This window comes from Spea bombifrons, chromosome 10 (genome assembly GCF_027358695.1).
Source record: "Spea bombifrons isolate aSpeBom1 chromosome 10, aSpeBom1.2.pri, whole genome shotgun sequence".
NCBI lineage: Eukaryota > Metazoa > Chordata > Amphibia > Anura > Pelobatidae > Spea > Spea bombifrons.
In genome coordinates this window covers 5,014,204-5,027,316 of record NC_071096.1, presented here as the reverse complement: position 1 = coordinate 5,027,316, position 13,113 = coordinate 5,014,204, and the positions used below count along the sequence as shown (strand labels likewise).

The 13,113-nt window shown below is 44.6% G+C and overlaps 1 protein-coding gene across 2 annotated transcripts in view; it reads left to right on the top strand.

Moving 5' to 3' along the window:
* Positions 1–3,960: 3,960 nt before the first annotated feature.
* Positions 3,961–13,113, top strand: part of LDLRAD3 (low density lipoprotein receptor class A domain containing 3) — a 49,856-nt gene continuing 40,703 nt past the window's right edge. For both annotated transcript variants that reach the window (XM_053449597.1, XM_053449596.1), the window contains exon 1: positions 3,961–4,167. In XM_053449597.1, the coding sequence (XP_053305572.1) occupies positions 4,044–4,167 (124 nt within the window). In that variant the 5' untranslated portion in view covers positions 3,961–4,043. The remainder of the gene's footprint in view (positions 4,168–13,113) is intronic.

Sequence of the window (13,113 nt, the reverse complement as noted above, 5' to 3'; positions counted from 1 at the left end):
CATTGTAATTCCCGCGGGCAACGGCCCAGCTTTCTCTGCCAGACGGATCGCCAAGGTCTGCGTGGGCACACAGATACCTTCATACCTTTCCCGACACAGAGCGAAGAGCGCCGGAAATAAAAGCTACCCGAGAGCGCTCCGTCCTTGTGCCTTTCCCACGTCCCGGAGAGATGTCCTGGACTCCCGCGGATTAAATGCATAGTTAACGTTCCCGAAAGAAACAAACATTGCTACAAACCCGCCAGCGGAAATTCCTCTCCTGCTCTCGATTCTATTATAAATTTCAAACTGTGGATTAGGTAGAAACCGTAGCAATGCGAAAAACAAATGTTTTCACATTCACCAATATAGAAGGAAACGTTCCCGTATATTTATCGACAGAATCGATGGACGGAATTCTAAGAAGTCGATAAATTCTTTATATTGTAAGGGCTTAAGAGGGAATTCTGGCCATTCTAGCTTTTACTAGAACTAAATTCATTTATCAAACCTACTTTGGGGGGTTTCGCTGGTCTACCTGGGAAATTGAATGCTAATGCAGAAGCGTCCAACGTGCGGCCCTCCGGCTGCTGAAGGACTACATCTCCCATGCTCCTCAGCCAGCCCCTTAGCTAAAAGAGCATTATGGGAGATGTAGTCCTGCAGCAGCTGGAGGGCCGAACATAGGACGCCCCTGTGCTAATGCATGACTTTTCCTTACCTATGCCCAACGTGGAACAAGACAAGGTGACCACGTTAGAACAAGAGATCTCGGTCAGAGGCTTAGATGAGAGTTTTGGGATGTTGCTGAGACGTTGCAGATAAATGGAACAGCCTCCCGGCGTAAGTGGTAGAGGTTAATCCAGTTAAACATACATGGTATACGAATAAGGTTTCTGAAGACAAGACAGAGGAACGAATGCGGTTTGAGGCCTCTATGGCCAGAAAAATGGAATGTTTTGCACCTGCTATAGAGTCATATGCTTCTATGTAAGTCACCAAGCTCAAAATGTACAAATTCTGTTTTTTAAACCCACAAAGAACTGGGTATTAGCCCAAAAAGACGTCACAATGTTCCACTGTAGTGTTTTGTAATAAAGAAAAGTTTCTGACCCGGGCTTCTCGATGGAGAACCCCAATAAGGTTGGAGTGTGTCTCATCCCCGGACTCCGGTCACTTCCGCAGTAGTAGATCTATTGACACGTGACAAGTTACTCGGGCCGCGCAGGATTTATTGGTTAGATATTTGTGGCTAATGGCCTCTAGAAGCTACAGTCTCCGGTGTAACGCGCGGACGTGGATTCATGGCGCTGGCCGTTTATCGATCCCGCGAGCATCCTTTCACTTTCTCGCAAACAACTTTCCTTGATTGCTTTTACGCAACCGTTGCGAGCGAAGCCAAGACGTGTAGCTAGTGATTTGTCCTGCGTTTCCGCTCCATTAGATATCGGGAAACCGCTGACACGGAACTTTAGGAGAAATAAACCTGAGATGGGGAAGAGGTCATCGTTTCTGTGACAAAATCGCTTGTATCTTCATACAAACAGTTCTAATGGAACGTAGTCATCTTGGAAACAATGTAACGTTTTAGTAAGAAGCTGTTGTGCGTAAAATTATGTTATAATCACTAAGCGCTTGTTCAGTTTCTGCTAGTCACACCTAGAATTGCAGGTTTTATAGGCTTGGTTTATGGTTGATGATTGTTTACTTTGATCATTAAGGTCTCCTACTATCTAGATCACCAGCTTCAAGAAGACTTATGGAGGAGCTTCCAGAAACGTCTCCAAAATGGTTGTCCTAGAAGTGTGATGAGAACACTGGATCTAGCGATTCCACGATCTTTCTGCCCAGTGGACAAAGCTTCCAAATCCTGAACTGCCTGCAACTATGTTGTTTCAATGTAACTAAATCAAGGCCATCTTTAAAGTAGGGCCTGAGCTGTCATTTGGGCCACCTCAACAGCCACCATAGTGTGGCGGTGGCCTGGTCAACATGTCGGAGAGCACATGATGTCACATCTTGGCACACGGACCACGGAGGAAGCTGCACATACGTTACCTTTCAAAAGTTTGGGGTCACTTAGAAATTTCCCTGTTTATGAAAGAAAACCAAAGTTTGTCAGTTAAAACAACATGAAACTGATTAGAAATCCAGTGCAGACGGGGTTAATGTTGTAAATGGCCATGGTAGCTGGAAACAGCTGATTTTTAATGGAATCTTTTCATAGGCGTCCCACCGCTCCTGTGTTCCAAGGGCCCTTTATCACTCCCATCGCTCCTGTGTTCCAATGGCCCTTTATCACTCCCATCACTCCTGTGTTCCAATGGCCCTTTATCACTCCCATCGCTCCTGTGTTCCAATGGCCCTTTATCACTCCCATCACTCCTGTGCTCCAATGGCCCTTTATCACTCCCATCACTCCTGTGTTCCAATGGCCCTTTATCACTCCCATCACTCCTGTGTTCCAATGGGCCTTTATCACTCCCATCACTCCTGTGTTCCAATGATGGTTAATTGATGGCTAGAAAATTATGTTACAGGCAGAAATGTCCTTGTTTTCCATGGCAACAGCTGAGTGACCCCCAAACTTGGAACACCGGTGTGTAAAATAAAGATGTGTGAACGCTGCTGATACTTTTGCATTCGTTGGTGGAATATCTCACAGAATTAGGCAAAAGGCTGTACGCTAATTGCCACAACATATGTAGCGTGTGCTGTTCCGAGACAGAACATATGACGCATGGGAAGGGATTTATAACTGAAAGCACTGGAGTCTGTACTGGAGATTCTTTGCTCACGTATGTGTATTTACAAAGAACTGCTGGAGCGTGTCCAAAAGTCAGGCATGCGCGTCCACTTCTTCATCCCAATAACAAAGTATGTGAAAGGACTTGTAAGACGGCTCCGAGACACACGGCACGGCAGCCGGATATTAATCCGATTTATTAAATATTTTAACGAAGGTCTGCAGTGTTTATGAGATTAATAATAACTTATCATAAAAGGGGCATTCAAAATACACACCAAACGGTGTATGTAGTGTCAGTGTGTGCGTGTGTGTAGTGCCTTTGTGAATGCAGTGTGCGCAGTAAAGCTGAGCGTTACCGCATAAAGCAGGTGGAAACTCGCAGGGGGGGCAGAATGTGTGTGTCTGTGCGTTCAGTGTGTGTTGCTTGTGTATGTATGCAGTGTCTGTATGTTCAGTGTGTTTATCCGTGTGTTTTAAGTGCAGTGTCCGTATATGCAGTATGTAATGTATACGGTGTGTTGTGCATGTGCAGGACATGTTTGTATGTTCAGTGTCTGTGTATACAGTGTGATTGTGTGTTGTGTATGAGTGTTCAGTGCCAGTATGTGCGGTGTCTGTGTATACAGTGTGTGTTGTGTATGCAGTGTGTTTATCTGTGTGTTTATGTGCTGTGTGTGTGTGTGTGTATGCAGTATGTAATGTATACTGTGTGTTGTGCATGCAGTGTTTGTGTATGTGCAATGTGTGTGTTGTGTGTATGCAGTGTGTGTGTGTTGAGCATGCAGTCTGTGTTTTGTGTGCATGCAGTGTGTCTTTGTGCAGTGTGTGTGTTGTGTGCATGCAGTGTGTGTGTTGTGTGCATGCAGATTGTGTGTTGTGTGCATGCAGATTGTGTGTTGTGTGCATGCAGATTGTGTGTTGTGTGCATGCAGATTGTGTGTTGTGTGCATGCAGTGTGTGTTGTGTGCATGCAGTGTGTGTTGTGTGCATGCAGTGTGTGTGTTGTGCATGCAGTGTGTGTGTTGTGCATGCAGTGTGTGTGTTGTGCATGCAGTGTGTGTGTTGTGCATGCAGTGTGTGTGTTGTGCATGCAGTGTGTGTGTTGTGTGCATGCAGTGTGTGTTGTGTGCATGCAGTGTGCATGCAGTGTGCATGCAGTGTGTATGTATGTGCAGTGTATGCAGGCCGTGTATGCGTGCTCTCACTGCTCTGTGTCTGTACAGGCCGTCTGTTCTGCGCATGCTCCGCAGCCTCTCAGCCCGTGTCACACGCTCAGTCCCCGGCTGCAGGAATGAGTCCCCGGCGGCTGCGCTGAATGGACGCGGCTTCTCCCCTGAACCCCGCCAGGGGCCCGGCTCCCCACCTGCACCCAGCTAGGGGCCTGGCCCGCGCCCTACTCCGGGACATGTGGCTCCTGTACCTGCTCGTGGGCTCCGTGGGTAAGTGCCGTGTTACCCCACGTCCCCCATCTGTTGCCCCCGCTTGATGCTTCTGTCTGGTCACGTGCTCCAGGCGACGAGGGCCCGGTAGCCCCTCCCTGCAGAGGGCGGACAGACCCTCTCCCGGAATACAAACATATTTAAAGTGCGGGGTACTTGGGGGGTCTCAGCCCCCACCCCCACAGCCCGTCAGCCCCCACCCCCACAGCCCGTCAGCCCCCGCCTGCCCCTGTCTGGGTGATACTTTGTCTCTGGCTCCTGGTTTGTCACGAGTGGGTGACTGTGGGGTAATTGTGTGACAGATAAATGTGTTATTGTTTATTTGTGGATCATGTCGGTTTATTTATCATTCTATGGTCTCGGGGGTGTCATGCCCCCTCCGCCTCCAGTCTCTTTCCCCCTCTGTATACATCTGTCTCTCGGGGGTCTCGTATATATTTTGGTGTCTCGCTCGGGCCGGATTCATTGACTCGGCCGGCAGACGGATCCCACTTCAGGTCACCTCGACTCAAGTCGGCTCGAGTGCTCACTTACAGACGGCTGTAAAGCCTTCTCACGATAATTCAACTCTGCAAAAAAAAATGAACCCCAGGAGGAGGCAGATTCACTCCGAACTACATTACTACCCCCCGAACTTCACGGCGAGACGTGACTACAAAGTGACAGAAGACGGACCTCGACAGTCTCGTTGTCCGCATGTCTCGCAGCTCCACGGCCACTTGAATTTTTTACATCGTTTTTGAGTGTTTTGAGTATTTTTGAGTGTTTTCGGGGTGTTATCGCTATAACTCGGGTCACCCCCTGAACCTCAATCAGTAGAGCCCCTCATAGACCTGTCCGTCTCCGTCCCCCCGTCTCTGTCTCCGTGTATTTAATCTCTTTCGCTATGTTTTCATTTCTCCGTCCCCCGTTTCCCAGTGAAGCTTCCAGAACGCGTTGTGTCCCCTCACCATACGATGGGCTTCCCGTCTGTGAACGGCGCGGTCGTCGGCTGCTTGTGATCAGGTGTTCTTTATTGCCTTTGGTCTTGTTGAGTGAACCTTTTGTGTTTATCCACCTGTGGGTCTAGGAAGGTCCATGATGGTGGCGACGTCCCTGGCGCCTGAGCTCTTATATTCTGTAGATTTGCCAGGGCTGCCCTTAGGGTCTGCGGAGGGCTCGGGTAGGAAGAATAGCCGGGGGGGGGCTCTTTTGCCTTCACGGGGGGGGGGTTACCTAGAGCGTTTGGGGTCTCTGCAGGTCCGAGGGAAGAGTTAGGGTCGGGATATGACATCATACCTCAGCCCTCCACATCACCAGGGAGGGCACTAAGCAATGGCACCGGGGAATGGAGCCCCTCTTGCCCCTGCCAAAGGTGGGACCTTAATGCCGTTCCACCTCTTATTCACCAGCGGCACCCACGGTGGCATCTCCTAGAATGATGTCATATAACGTTAAATCGGACCCTCCGGGGTCTTGTGTTTGAGCGGAACGTTGAGGTTGTTTACGTTACGTTAAGAAGCCGTTTGCTCCAACGATCTTTCTAAGGTCCCGGCGTTGGCCTGGCTCGCGGAATCGTTGCCAAACTGCCTCTAATCACCGTCAGCGCTGTTTAAGAAATAGGCAGGGATCTTAATTTATAGGCGGGTCGGAATTATTCTATTATTATTTCATTTAAGCAATTCCGTTTGTTTGCTTAGGGTTTGCCGTTGCTATGGTGACGGATGCCACAAACAGATTGTCGGAATCGCCTTAAGAAGCGATCAGAGGGAGTAAAGAGACATCAAGTCTTTATCGGGTTTACCAGAAACCTCTGATTTATAAAAGTTCAAATGTATTTTACTTTACTTAGAGAGTGGTAGATACACAGAACAGCTTCCCAGCAAAAGTGGTAGAGTGTAATCCAGTGGGGCATATGGCACCTGGATCTAAGACGAGACCAACGACTGATTAGGGTTTGCGTCTTTACAGCGGGTAAAAAATTCTACACTACTTGTTTTTTATTTGGAGTTATTTTTAGTTTATTGGCCCAAAATTCAAACTTTAATTGGACTTTTTTTTATAGAATGTAGAAAGTTTTCTGGGCTTTATCTTTTCATCTGCATTTTGTATTTTTAATTATTGTTATTTTTTATGGCGGGGCAAAAGTTTTATTTATTTATTTTTTAAATTATTCTGTCAATCATCCATTAAAATAAATCAGCGATTATAAAAAAAATAAATAAAAAAAAATGTACATAAGCTGAAAGATTCTTGGCTAATAAGTTAACGTGTTTGCCTGTGAATTCAAGCCAGCTGTCCCACTTTTCGATCCGTGCCATATGCCGTGTGATAATCACGTGATTCTTGCAAGATTTTGGAACGAGGCATACGCTGCGTCTAATAACATTAAGCGAATGATTCTGCAGAATCGCCCCCCCCCGTTCATCGGGACATCCAGGGACACCGCCAAAAGGGACCATGCCATATTATCCTGATTATAGGCCGCACCCTTATAATTTGGGGCCATTTCAGAGAAAATGCAATTTTTTTTTTAAGAAAATACACATTAGTAGAAGGGTAAAACAGTATTTATTCCCTCACACTCTTACTCATTCTTACACTATTGCTCTTACTTGCTCTCTCATTCTCACGCTATCTCCCTACCTTCTCTGCTGACATCTTCAGAGTCACCGTCTCCTTTTCTGCAGCTCCGCTTTTTCTCTTTTCTCTTTTTGTTCTTCTCTCATCTTTACAGCAGGAGAGACGGGGGCCGAATGGGGCCGATCTGCCGGCTGATTCTATGTGATCTAGATTAGATCTCTTATGAATGATCCAGAAATCGAAAAGGAGGCCGGGTTTGTTTATTCATTACCACAGATTTATAACATGAAAATTAGCAATCATTCCCCATAAATTATGTGCATTTTTTATACGGGATGTTTTCGGCGTCGGAGCCGTGCAGAAGTGACAGCGTTCTCTTGGAATTATCATAAAATTGACAATCGCTCTGTAACTGGCTCGTTTCCTCGCGTCTCTTCGCCTGGCGTCTGTCATCTCTTCTTTTGCGGCATAAAGTAAACAGACGTACTTTATATTTTGTCGGTAAGATTTAAAAAGCACAATTGCGCAGGAAGTGCCGTTAATGCGTTCCCCTGGTGGAAGCGTGTGCATGCGCGCTACTGAATACAGACCCCGGCACCCATGCAGATAGATAGCTGCTCCAAGGAGAACAAATTATTTTCCCAGTCTATAGCTACAAGTTGGATCAAATGCTGCAACAAAGATATGTTAGTGGGTTAAATTTATATCTTTTTTTCCCCACAAAAATAATAAAATAATAAAATATTTTGTATTTAAAAGTAGAATTCTAGGCATTCGCTTCTGATTTTTATGTTTTGTGAAGCAGAGGATTCTCACCCGGCCGATAATGTTATCTGTTTTTGGGGTGTTTAATATTTAATATTATTTAATATTATTTTAATATTATTTTATTTATTTATTTTTATTATTATTTATATTACCCATATCGGTCACGCGAATGAATGGATCCCCCGGAACGTAATTCTGTTACACAGTAACAAATAATGTTTTTTATTGTCCGATCCCTAATTATTAGTGAACTCTTTTATTGTATATATTTTTGTTACATTTTGGCTTCTCTAGATAATTCCTTAGTTCGTATTGTTGCTTTTTTGTGTCTTTATAGGCGTCTGAGCATTTTCAGAAGTGTCAGTTAGAATATCTCATAAAGTGAAGCTCTTGAAATTGTTCCCCTCTCGTTATTCTTGTTTCCGCTGATGTTGATTGTTTGTGTCGTCGTCCTTCGAATCTGTTTTTTTCTTCTTTCCATCTCCTCTCCTAAATGGTGTCATCTGGATCAGATGGGTTAGAATGACTCGCCTCGTCTGTTAGGGATTTTATTGCCCACTGAGGTGTTTGTCTTGTAAGATGAGATAAAATCCATATTCTACATCCATTCCGTGTCCTTGGAAGCTCCTTCAAGGTCCAAATCGGCAATTCTCAAGCTCCGGGGTACATTGTAGGCTGTGGTTTGATGTGAACGCCGCTGTGTCTCTTCAGCAGTCGTTCATTTTGATGGATGATGACTTAGTTTGGAAATTGTCAATTGAAGATTTGGTACAAAAGAACCCAAAAAACCCAAAGTCTACGGTGGGCAGACGCTTGGGCGATTACGTTGTTTTGAAAGTGCGTGCAGGTGGATGGTTTAGTAAATGTTGACAGATCTGTCACGAACAAGTATTACTGGTTTCTTCCTTACGCTTGCTTTTGATGTAGTCTGATAATTGAAAAAGCTGTCTGCTTCTGGAAACCTATTTTGGGTCATTTTACGTATGTAATATGTCAAAACATAAGTGTCTCCATTGATAGTTGGATAGTTATGAAAATAATGAAAAGCCAAGAACCCCTGATTCCTGGGTAAATGATTAAAGGTGTTAAATCTTAGAACACTGAAGGGTTCTAGGTTAGGTCTACGCGAAGCTGAAATTGTCATTTCTAGTGAGAAGGAACCTTCAGCAACCAAATGTACTTCCCAAGCTGAAAAACCTGGATAGACGTTGACATTCAGACGCTCTCCTTACATTTCAGTTTGAGCCTCTAGCTGGCGGTTTCGAGATTCCACATTCCGCCGGCAGACCAGGGGATTCCCGGCACATCCGTCTACCTCCCTCAGTACAATACCCTTCTTTCTTCATCGGAGTAGGTTCTGCCCAGGCATGTTTCTGACATTGGAGGTTTTTTAGGTGAGTTGTGAGGAGTAGACGCGTTAGAACCTCCAAACAGTTTCTTCATGTTTTACTATCGGTAACCACATCAGTGGCTGTGAAAACCAAATCACTGATCAATGCAAAACCTTTTGCGGGGTGTCTGGTTCATCGTTTTGTACCTGGTCCTTGTTCCACTCCATGTGGCCCTATCTCTGTTTTTTGTACCCGATTTTCCCTGATACCAATTCATATTGCATGGTCAGCTCAGCCATCTTTTCAGAAGAAGGTCCCTGAGATCTGCTGTTTTCTATACACATTGTTGTGACTTTTAGGGCTATAGAACCCTGCGGTACACTCACACTCAACAAGCATTCCAAGCACCTAAGAAAGAGGGGCACCAGTGGGGGAAAGAGGAGGGGCACCAGTGGGAGGAAAGAGGGGCACCAGTGGGGGAAAGAGGAGGGGCACCAGTGGGGGAAAGAGGAGGGGCACCAGTGGGAGGAAAAGAGGGGCACCAGTGGGAGGAAAAGAGGTGCACCAGTGGGAGGAAAAGAGGTGCACCAGTGGGGGGGGGAGGGGCACCAGTGGGAGGAAAGAGGGGCACCAGTGGGAGGAAAGAGGGGCACCTGAAAGGTGTTGGTTTTTGCTCGCAGTAAAAGTGGGACTCTCCCTATATTGCTGAAAAAACCCAAGACTGTTTGTAGGCGATCAGCCTTCCAGTGCTTTACTTGTCAGACGCCCTATAGGTGTTTCATTTATTTAGTAAAAATGTCATAATTCACATCAGATTCTTTTAACACTTCGCTATGATGCAAAACGTATGATGTCCCCTTAGAACTAAAAAGTAATTTTCTGCCGTCTACAAAAAGAGACACATAAGCCCGCATCAGTTTGTATTATTCGTATCGCAGTTGTATGTATATAAAAATGAACCATCAGAAATACAATAAATGTAAAGCTGAAGAAATTATAATCCTGAAAACCACATCGTACCAAAAACCTGTATTAGATTTTTTTTTTATTATTTAAAGGGCCATTAAATGATTTCTCATAACAGCATGTGTGGCTGATTCTGGGCCATTCATATAGTAATAACAAATATATTTCTGCATGAACGTTCCGATCATCGCTTCAAAGTCACAGTCCATGGCGAATGTTCAATAAAGAGGCAGCCGAGGAATAATCTCTATGAAAGGTCGTAACTCCATGGTCTGGTGGGGTGTGAAGTAAGGGTGGATTTCCTTACCCTTAAGTGTTTGTGTGTATATATATTTAACTATAATTATATATTTATATATATATATATATTGAGAGAGAGAGAGAGAGAGAGAGAGAAAATATAAACCTGCTTGTAGACATGAAGGCTTGTGGTCACTTTATGGGTATTTACCGAGGTCAGCAATAGGCAATAAACGTTTATTCTTTGGGTTTTTTTTATACATTTTTTTTAAGAATGTTTAATGTCCCTGACATTCCCATGAAAGGAGAATGCATATTAAAGCAATCTGCGGGCGCTCTGTGTCTGCATTTTTCAAACGGAAAAAAATAAAACACCTGACCTAGAAGCTACAGCCCTGTTGCTGCAGCTGCCCTCCTCGTCCATGGTCTGCCAATCAGTGGAAGGAAAGCTCCATTGAAAACAATCGGGGGGGCTTTCTGTGTGTTTTCTTAGAGGTCCGGATAGACCCCCGGCTACAACATTCACAGGTGGTGTTGACGAGCTGAGTATATCGCTTTCATGGAGATGTTCTCAGCCGGATAGATCTCCTCCGTGCAGAATAGCTGGGGTGCAGGTGGGGGGCAAATGCATATCCAGGGGCATTTAAAGGGACCACGCAGCTTTCATATATACATTACTTACATATACATTAATGTGTTTATGATGGTAATGATTTCCAAGTTTTCTCCTTTGCGAGTGGCATTGAGCCTTTTGAGAGCGAGGAGGGTGGTCCGCATGTTGTTATCTACCCTACCCTTCAGGCACTAGAAGGGTTAACGTATCCGCCTCCCCAGCCCTGACTTGCCGGCAGATTTCTCCCCTGCCCTCCCGTTCTCTCTCCATCCCAACACCTCATGCATTAACATTTCCATTAAAAGACACGACGGCTGTGAGCCATTGTTATTTTAATTAAATCTCCTACACATTCACATAAAGCCTCTGTCACCGGGGCTCTCGGAGACAGCAGGGATTGTAGGAAGCGTTAAAAAGTACGGGGGCTCTTTATGCGGCGCACAACACCGTGTCCCCTAATGATCCTAACTGATTTGCACGGATTCTGTCAGGTTGTCTGATTCCATCTGAAGACGAGACCTCCGAGGTCCTGAAACCTTATTTTTCGAGTAAAACGCATCAGCTTTAACTAAAGACTCGATTTTCTCTTGGGCTGATGTAGCTATATCCATTTATCTAATCAGGTTTTAATAGATACAGTAACAATAGCCGAGTGTTACATGGTACAGATGGTATCGAAGGACTTATACATCTGTCTGACTACAGATGGTCTGGGTGGCTCATCCTAGAGGTAAAATTGTCCATTTTCATGGGCATACCAGGGATCTTCTTCCCAGAGCTGGCCCCTGGACCCCTTTCACTCCTGAACCTTATATTTTGGGACCTGGACATGGTCCAATGCCGCTCCCTTGTCTTTCCATTCCATTTCCAGTAACCTGGAGTTCTGGTAATCGGCTTTGATTTCTAGAGCCTTTACAGAACGTTCCCAGGTATGGCTGACGAAAACACATTTACCAGACGGCACGCTGAACGCACACGCGATCACTAAAAGGGACTGCGTAGGAGGCTCATTACGGATCCATTTGTGTCCGACTGGTTTCCAACTTATCGTAGACTCCGCTTTGTAATTACAAGGAAATTTTGAAACAGAACATCTGAGATACTGATGGATCGACAAGATGGAGGACTTACTTTACCCACAACGCTTTAGACGTAGACACTAGTGACCACGTGTGACGACAGTCGTAGCGATAAGCCACATTGATGTTTATATTGGGGTACATGGAATGGGTCTTGATCAAAATGAGAAGGGTTTGGAAAGTCAGTGAGATCTTAGAGTAAAGAAGTTGGATCAGGATACGCAAAGGGTAGAGAGCAGAGATCTGTTGGCCGTCCAGTGCCTGGAGAAGACATCATTTTCCTCTGAGACCCAGTAGTCATGGGCAGATTCTGGGTGGCATCTGTTAAATTGGCCCTGGCATAGGGGTCGATATAGTGTTGATATGGTCATTTGTGTCTTGGGGTATTTAAAGTTTAAAGGTCACCTGGAGAGGACAACTCTATAGTTGGAGAAACAAAATATCTGTTCAAAATGTCTAAGAGTTTTCCAGCTTTTAGGAAAACATAATATTTCTGCAGAAATCCATTTCTGAGTTGAGTTCCCATTAGAAACATTTTGTGGAACCTGGGAGTTGTTTGGTGATTAATAACGCTCTCTCGGTTGAGTCGAGTTGAAATGCTGAGGTATTAGTACGTGCGCACTGTCCCGATCTTCAATTCCTCTTTGTAAGAAACTCAATAAATGTGTAAGTCTCAGTGATTTAACACTCTATGGCTAGAGCTCCCATAATGGGATGTATATTTTATCACCAGCATCAAGAACAAGTTCTGTGTTTCTCTTAAATGTAATTTTATTTTAGCCAAATTAAAAAATTGATGAGACGCGTTTACGAAGTTAAAACGTGGCGTCCGTTATAAACGAGGCACGGCCAGCGGGATTGCCGAACGCAATGGAGCATCTGTTACAAAAATTGCCCACATTTAAGATATATGTCCCTTTTTTTTCCCTTCCGTGTTCTATAGTGTTTTTTTATTTATTTTTTTTAAATTTTAGTATAATAGCAGAGGCTTCTTTATAATCTAGCTTTTTGTGAAACGGCTTACGTGCATGATGTGATTTACAGTCACGCTCGGCGCTTTTATTTGGTGATAAAATTCTAAATCTTGCAATTTACAAAAAATAAAAATAAAAAAAATAATAAGAATAAAAAAGACCCAAACGGCTTATGTTTTGAGAGCGGACGGAGTCCTAGGGGGGATTCGCTTTATAATATTAAAGCAGTCTCTCGTCTTGGCGGGAATCACATGAGCCGTTCGCTGAGTATTTTTTAATTCACTTTGCTAGCTGGAGGCAAAAAAGAAAAACAGTAATAGAGCGGGCAACAATAATTTCCTGATTGCGCTGGCAGAATGGGGTTAAAGATGGAGATGTAAATAATAACGGGGAACAAAATCTAGATTTCTTTC